The sequence below is a fragment of the Papaver somniferum genome, chromosome 6 (assembly GCF_003573695.1).
Source record: "Papaver somniferum cultivar HN1 chromosome 6, ASM357369v1, whole genome shotgun sequence".
NCBI lineage: Eukaryota > Viridiplantae > Streptophyta > Magnoliopsida > Ranunculales > Papaveraceae > Papaver > Papaver somniferum.
The window spans coordinates 12,567,712-12,575,871 of NC_039363.1; the positions used below are offsets into that span (position 1 = coordinate 12,567,712).

The 8,160-nt window shown below is 37.7% G+C and overlaps 1 protein-coding gene across 1 annotated transcript; it reads right to left on the reverse strand.

The window, feature by feature from the left end:
* Positions 1–7,025: 7,025 nt before the first annotated feature.
* On the reverse strand, positions 7,026–7,646 carry LOC113290490. The gene has a single exon (XM_026540090.1). The coding sequence runs from the start codon at positions 7,644–7,646 to the stop codon at positions 7,026–7,028; it is 621 nt and encodes a 206-aa protein (XP_026395875.1).
* Between the last annotated feature and the right edge of the window lie 514 nt (positions 7,647–8,160).

Sequence of the window (8,160 nt, forward strand, 5' to 3'; positions counted from 1 at the left end):
AAAATATGCGATCGTCCTGCTGTTCTTTGGGTAGATCTTTCACAATGTAATAATTTTTTATCCATTCGGTCTCTTCCTCAACTTGTTTTAATCTTTCTCTATGATGGAATTGTTCTTCACCTCGCTTCTTAGCCTTGATTTCCTCTTCCTCCTCCTTCGTTGCCACTAAAGATGGTTTAATTTTTTTGGGTTGTTTGTTCCTTTTTTGTATTTCTTCTTCCATTGCTGCAATTGATGTAGTTGTTCGCTTGCATCTTCGAAGTATGTTGTCGATTGATGATGGACTTGCCATTGAAAAGGTTTTTCATTCTGATTTTTTACTCAATAATAACTGAGAGGGGTTACCCTCCTTATATAGATTAGAGTTCCAACGGCTCTAATTTTTGAAAATATGGCCGTTGAGGTTTCTGAAAATATGGTTGTTGAGGTTTCGTATCAATGATGCACTACAATCGGTTGCTAACGATACACGTATTCCCTCCGAATAAGACATTCGGAGGATAATTTGTTTTGTAAAGTCCCGAATGTACGATGGCCCAAAAATCAGAATTTGGGAAAAACTGATACTTTTCAAATTTTGAACTTGAAATAATCGGAAGTCAACTCAGTTACCAAAACTTCTGAATATGGGATGTCTAACCTTCTATATTGGCCCTTGGAACCACTTAGATCCATGGCATGGTTTGTTTTGAACTTGTAATATTCGGAGGATAATTTTTTTTGTAAAGTCCCGAATGTACGATGACCCAAAAATCAGAATTTGGGAAAAACTGATACTTTCCAAATTTTGAACTTGAAATAATCGGAAGTTAACTTAGTTACCAAAACTTCCGAATATGGGCTGTTTAACCTTCTATATTGGCCCTTGGAACCACCTAGAGCCATGGCATGGTTTGTTTTGAACTTGTAATATTCGGAGGATTATTTGTTTTGTAAAGTCCCGAATGTACGATGGCCCAAAAATCAGAATTTGGGAAAAACTGATACTTTTCAAATTTTGAACTTGAAATAATCGGAAGTCAACTCAGTTACCAAAACTTCCGAATATGGGTTGTCTAACCTTCTATATTGGCCCTTGGAACCACATAGAGCCATGGCATGGTTTGTTTTGAACTTGTAATGTTCTGAGGATAATTTTTTTTGTAAAGTCCCGAATGTACGATGGCCCAAAAATCAGAATTTGGGAAAAACTGATACTTTCCAAATTTTGAACTTGAAATAATCGGAAGTTAACTTAGTTACCAAAACTTCCGAATATGGGCTGTTTAACCTTCTATATTGGCCCTTGGAACCACCTAGAGCCATGGCATGGTTTGTTTTGAACTTGTAATATTCGGAGGATAATTTGTTTTGTAAAGTCCCGAATGTACGATGGCCCAAAAATCAGAATTTGGGAAAAACTGATACTTTTCAAATTTTGAACTTGAAATAATCGGAAGTTAACTTAGTTACCAAAATTTTCGAATGTACCACACAAATCATTGTCATTTGAACTTGTCTAACTTAGTTACCCAAACTTCCGAATGTACAACACAAATCATTGTTATTTATCTGCTCTTCTTTACTTTACGACAGTGACTACCTCCCAGTCCTACACGACCACGGGTTTGAGCACCTTCAGTTGGAGCAGCTTCAGTTGGAGCAGCTTCAGTTGGAGCAGCTTCAGCGATCGATGAAGCTCGAGTTCTTTATCCGTCTTTGATACTGCCACCTTGGGCTGATGCCTCTTCGTGACTTTCTCCCCAAACTGGGCAGCATAATCTTCGTTATCCATATTATCAACTAGATCTCTAGCCTCTTTGATCTTCTCAGCTGGCATGGGATCTCCGCTCTTCAGGCATGTAGTTAACATTTTGGAAACACGCTTGAACCTATTCACCTGTTTTTTATACATAATGACATAACATCAAACGGTAATTACCTAAGATTTATAGGAATAATATAAAATGAATAAAAATATAAGAACACGTACCAGTCTATGATAACCAGCTGGTTTGTCTTTGATGATACAATTATAACTTGAACCCGCCGCAGTAGTGTTGGATTTGATTTCACGGATAACCAAAGGATGTGATACCTTTTTATACCAACTCATATAGTCTGGAGAATTTTCATCACCTCGGGTGGTTCGTCTACCAATGTCGATAATGAAGTCATTCCTCTTATCCCAGTTATCAAGAACAGTAGGTGGGCCTGTGTGAACAATCGTGAGATTATCACCACTAGAAGAGCACAACTCCAACTCCAATTTGTAGTAATCCCCCATTTTCTCCACAGGTTGATGTTGTATATACCCGTGTTGTCGCATCACCCTAGAGGGGTTATACATCACATATCCTGTGGGGTGCCACAATGGTCCAAAATAAAGGGACAAGTCCGACCGAACATTTATATGCCCACTGGCTCGATCTTCCTTGTATGGATCAAAGCATACGTCCGAGGCCTTCAATTGGTCCAAAATCTCCTCATGCGAATCAACTGCTGCTCTTTTGTCCTAGAACGGTTGTCTTCAAATATATACTTTGTTCCTCTAGGAGTACCTTTGCACCACCCCGGGTTCTCTCCGGCCAACTTCAGGATAGGGAAGTGGTCATAGATCCATGCCTATATACATAAGAAACCAAGTTTTAGTAAATAGATTGTGTATATTCGGTAGTAATTTCCAAACATTATTTCCGATTATATATAATCGGAAATAAAACTGAGTACCTATACCGAATACCAAATTCGGAAATAGAGATGGATCATTTCCTACCGAATATGCGTCATTTGGAGTTCAGTAACCTATAGTTTTTCTGGCCTGTATATTCGGTTCTAATATCAAATGAATATTTCCGATTATATATAATCGGAAAAAAAATAAGTACCTAGCCACCGAATAACCAACATTCGGAAAAAGTATGGATCATTTCCTACCGAATATGCGTCATTTGGAGTTCAGTAACCTATAGTTTTTCTGGCCTGTATATTCGGTTCTAATATCAAAAGAATATTTCCGATTATATATAATCGGAAAAAAACTGTACCTAACCACCGAATAACCAACATTCGGAAAAAAGATGGATCATTTCCTACCGAATATGCGTCATTTGGAGTTCAGTAACCTATAGTTTTTCTGGCCTGTATATTCGGTTCTAATATCAAAAGAATATTTCCGATATATAATCGGAAACAAAAATAAGTACCTAGCCACCGAATAACCAACATTCGGAAAAATGGATCATTTCCTACCGAATATGCGTCATTTGGAGTTATGATATGCATCATATGTATTGTCTACCGAATAACTATAGAGTGAGTTATAGAGTTAAAGAAAAAACCTGCAATAGAGCCACGTTCCCGGCAACTTGGCAGGTTCCTAGCCTCGAAGCCTTTCTCAACTCTTCCATCAAGAATGCTAGGCATGCCGTGCCCCAAGAATAGTCACCGACTTCATGGAGAGGATCCAAAAGTTGTATAAGGTTGGCGTCGATCCGGTTGCCAGAAGTATTGGGGAATATGACACATCCCAATACACAAAGGAGATATGCGGTGGCAGCGTGGTTCACTTGCTCATCAGTTAACGTTCCATTCTTTTCCTTCTCCAAGGTGCCTCGAACATATTCATCAAAGCTGTAATGTTGATCTGTCTTGTTCTGTAACTTGCATGCCTCCTAAACTCTGTTGTTTGTCTCTTCATCCCAACCTAAGCACTTTTTAGTTAGAGCATAAAGTTGTGCCCAACTTAACTGCTTTGTGTAGTTAAACTTCACAGCTGTGCCTTGGTCGGGAAGGTTAAGAATCTGCACAACATCATCCGGAGTAATCGTCATCTCCCCAAACGGCATATGGAAAGTATCGGTCTCAGGATACATTCTCTCCACGAACGCCGATATGGCCACACGATCATGTTCCAACAATGAATTCTCGGCGGCATTAGCTAACCCCGAGTTGGCAACAATTGACTTGAACCTTTCACATTCACCATAAAGGCCACGCAAGCATTTTTGTTGGTGCGGCGGTAGGTTTGAGTAGACGGACCGCATCTTGATGATCCTATTAAAGTACATAAAAAAATCCTTAATACAAATATTACGATATAACACATAGACAATACATTAATAAAAAATAGTAATTTTATTACCTCGGTTTCGTATATTTCTCTGGCCCATGAGTCTTTGTATCCAAATAGCAATTTTCCTCCATCCGCCGGTAGCCCAAGGATTGTGCCTGCTGGAATACCCTTCTTCTTCAAGTGCTGAGGGACAAGATGTGATGCTTTCTTAGCAATATCCTTCTTTACACCATCTTTTCCTTTTTTGGCTTTTTGGGTACCACTTGGTTGTCCTTCTTCTTCTACTCTTGGCACTGGATCAACTGGTTCAATTTCATGGTGGGGTGTAACTTGTGGAGCAGTTGGTTCTGCACTTTGTTGAGCGGCTTGTTCAACACTTGGTTGCACCCCTTGTTCACTGCCTTGTTGTTCTACACTTTGTTCAGCACTTGGTTGCACTCCTTGTTGACTGCTTTGTTCTTGTAAGCTTTGTTGAGCACTTGAATTATCTTTGGCACTCCTTTCCCTCCTAGCACTAGCTGTCACTTTCTTCCTCCTTTCTCGACTTTGTCTAAACAACAAAGAAAGGAACAATATTTACAAACTATACAATCGGAAGACAAAGTATGGAAATATAACCCGAATGTACACATTCGGAAGTAAAAGACACATACTGTTCCCGAATACAAAAAATCGAAAGCTAACTAAACATATTTACAACCGAATATGCATCAATTGGAGTTCAGAAGCTCTAAATTTTTCATCCTACACAATCGGAAGACAAAGTACACAACTATAACCCGAATAAACAAATTCGGAAGTAAGAAGACACATATTTTTCCCGAATGAAAAACAATCGGAATATAACTAAACATGTTTACAACCGAATATTCATCAACTGGAGTTCAGAAACTCTAAAATTTTATCCTACACAATCGGAGGTATAAAACATTATATTGTCTTCCGAATAAATACTGGCCCCAAAATGGATTTTTCCTATATCAGAAATTTTGAGATTTTTTCAATATATATATTCGGTAGTGAGTGTACTTCCGAATACTGTGTGTCTACTTAAATATATTCGGAAGCAAAAAAATTCATTAAACTACCGATTATTACCAGTTTGTATCCAGGAAGATATGGCCAACAATATTCGGCAGATAACCAACAAATATTTCTCCCGAATACTGTCGATGTTCTTGAGAAATGAAGAACACGACTACATTCGGAAGTAAATAAGCATGAATATCGCCCGAATCTGGATAAATAACCGAAAACCCTAGAAAAAAATTTTCTCGATTCGTCGAATTAAAGCGAAATAAACCCCAAAAATGATAGATTCTTACCTAATTGGGGCCATTTGAAGTTGACGAAGTGTTTGACTATCGGAATCGCCACCACCGACTACATTTCCGGGTACTTCTTTTTCGCGTTCTTCGCGTTCTTCTTCATTTGCAGCAAGAATTTCTTTATTTCTTGCTAAAATCCCAATCTTTGGATCGATACCCCGAGCAACATTTTTTGTTCTAGGTCTGTGGGTTTCATTTCCCTTATCCATTTTTTTATAAACTAATCGACGGTGTTTTGATTTTACGATTCACGGCGATGTTTCGGTTGAACGAGGGAAAGTTTTTTTTCTTCCACAATCGGAAGATATGAAACTGGAAGAAGAAGAGTTGAAATGAGTAGAATTTTTTTTGATTTGGTTTTTAGACAATTTTACCAGAAGGGCATTTATGTAACTTCAATATCATATAGGGTACCCCTTAACTAGAGTCTTTGGATGGGTATAAATTGATGGCCCCTAAATCCTTTTGAGTGGCCCCTAAAAACGCGAGGATAAAAAACCATGGTCCCAAAAAATGGTTCTTTTCTAAGATAGAGAGATTTGACTTGGGGTGGGATTCCTATACCCAGGTCGAAAGCAAAGCAGTAAGGCCCAAATCTGGAAACCAAAAAAGAGCTTATTATAGCACCATGTAGCCCGCTCACACGTTTGTCCCAGAATGAATACCTTATGGTATTGGGTGAGTAAGATGAAAGCTTCTGGTACGGGGCTCTTGCGGCCTTGCCATGTTAAAACTCTTGGACTGCGATAAGTGAATGGCCAAGAGAATACTCCTTTGCCAACATTATTTTATGATTTCGACCATTGGAGACTTACGTTTTTTATTGGCAAAATAAATAACTAAAATCAAAAGTGAAAAATGTAATTTTAAAAACAAATAACTCGTAACATCCTTAAATAAAAATAAAATAAAATGTTAAGCACACTTGGCCTCAAATAAGTACCCGAATTAAGTGAAACTAGACTCTTCGCATACGTATCCATACAACACCAACATTTCGAGAAACCACTGATATTGGAAAAGCTCACGTCATTATAAAACCAGTGAGCTATTCTTTTTTGAGAAATATAAGCATACCATGCTACCTTCAGAAAGTACATGCAACACTCAGTGGATCTAGACTGACTCTGAACCCTGTGATAGCTTCACTGCTTCTTCCTCAGCAAATTGTAGGTAAGATATTATGATGTTGAGAAGTAAAGACTTCCCTTTCGATATTAAAAGAAACTATGACCCTGGCTTTATAATTTTTTTCCTGCAATAACACGGCTGCAACGAATTACTATACACTTATGAGAATCATAAAAATCTCGACCACTGTACAAAAAAATTATATTGGCAAAAGCAAAGAATGACTAAAATCAGAAGAGAAGAAAGTTGATTAATAACTTTTAATCCACTCAAAAAAGAAGAAGGAGAAGGAAAAATACATGTTTTGTAAAACTAGGCTCTCCAAATACGTCTCTACATAACGCCAATATTTTGAGGAACCACTGATATTACAACTCTAGCTAAGTCGTGCGTTGGGTCATATCAAACCATTGAAGTATCAACTTTAAGAAATAAAACCTATGATCAATTTTCCAACATACTGTTTCTAGATCTTGGGTTTGGTACACATATAAAAGCCTTCGTGTTTGATATCAGAAACCCGTACCGCGTATTTCCTTATGACCCAATATTTTGTTTTTAGTTCTTGGGAAGACAGACATAAAGTATTCATGTTCGATATTAAAAACAACTATGACCCCATTGCCAGACGTAGGATATCTTTTATCACGGATGCAACAAATAACTATACAATTAGGAAGAACCCCATTGACAAACACAGGCGTATTAAGCTCACCTCCGGCCTCCAAAAAGAATTTGACACATGGGATGTCAATTATTGTTTTCCACGATTTCAACGCTAAAGAATATACCTTAGCTTCATAACCATATATAGCCCTATCAACGGAATCGTAGAAGAACCTCACCCTTACAAGCTTGTAATCATTAATACTAAATCTATCATCATACCCAAACCCGTATTTGGTAGCGTATACCAGACATTCCTTATCAGTAATGCGTAAACCATCTGGAATTTTGTTGTCTAATCTTGGCTTCCGTACTGGTACATCTTTGAATTCCGAAGTTAATGGATTCCATATGGTCACATAATAACGATGATTACACCTAGAACGCTTCAGTAAAACCAAACCATGACAAGAACCATAAATATGACTATCAGCAACGATTTTAGGTCTGAAAGGATTTTTATCCATCTTTAAAGCGCACTTGCCCCTATCCGACGAGTTATACCATGTAGTCGATGATGTGCTTATGGATGGTTTTCTCAAAAGCCAAGTGAGCTTAGTTTTCCTTTTAGAAGCACAATTCAGACGAATTCTGACAAAGTCTTTGAATAACTTGTTGCACCAGCTTTTGCATAATGGCAATTGCAAGATGAAACTTAGCTTATATAAAGACAACTCTCTTTATTGATGTTTAGAAAATATCTCAAAACTAAACACAAGCTCTAATCTTGTTCATTTGATCAACCACAACTTTGGTGAGCTTATATATAGAACTATGAATTTCTTTTCCTAGTCCTATTACCTTATTACATGTCTTTCCTTTTCTTAGAACTAGATGACTTCTAATTCCCTTAGGATTACATCAATTTCCTAATCTTGTCCTAACCAGCTTGTTAGTGACTTCTATGTTGAAGTTAATCCAACATTCTCCCCCTTAAGCTTCAACTGTGCTTGTGAAAAATCTTGTACGTATGATGGTGCT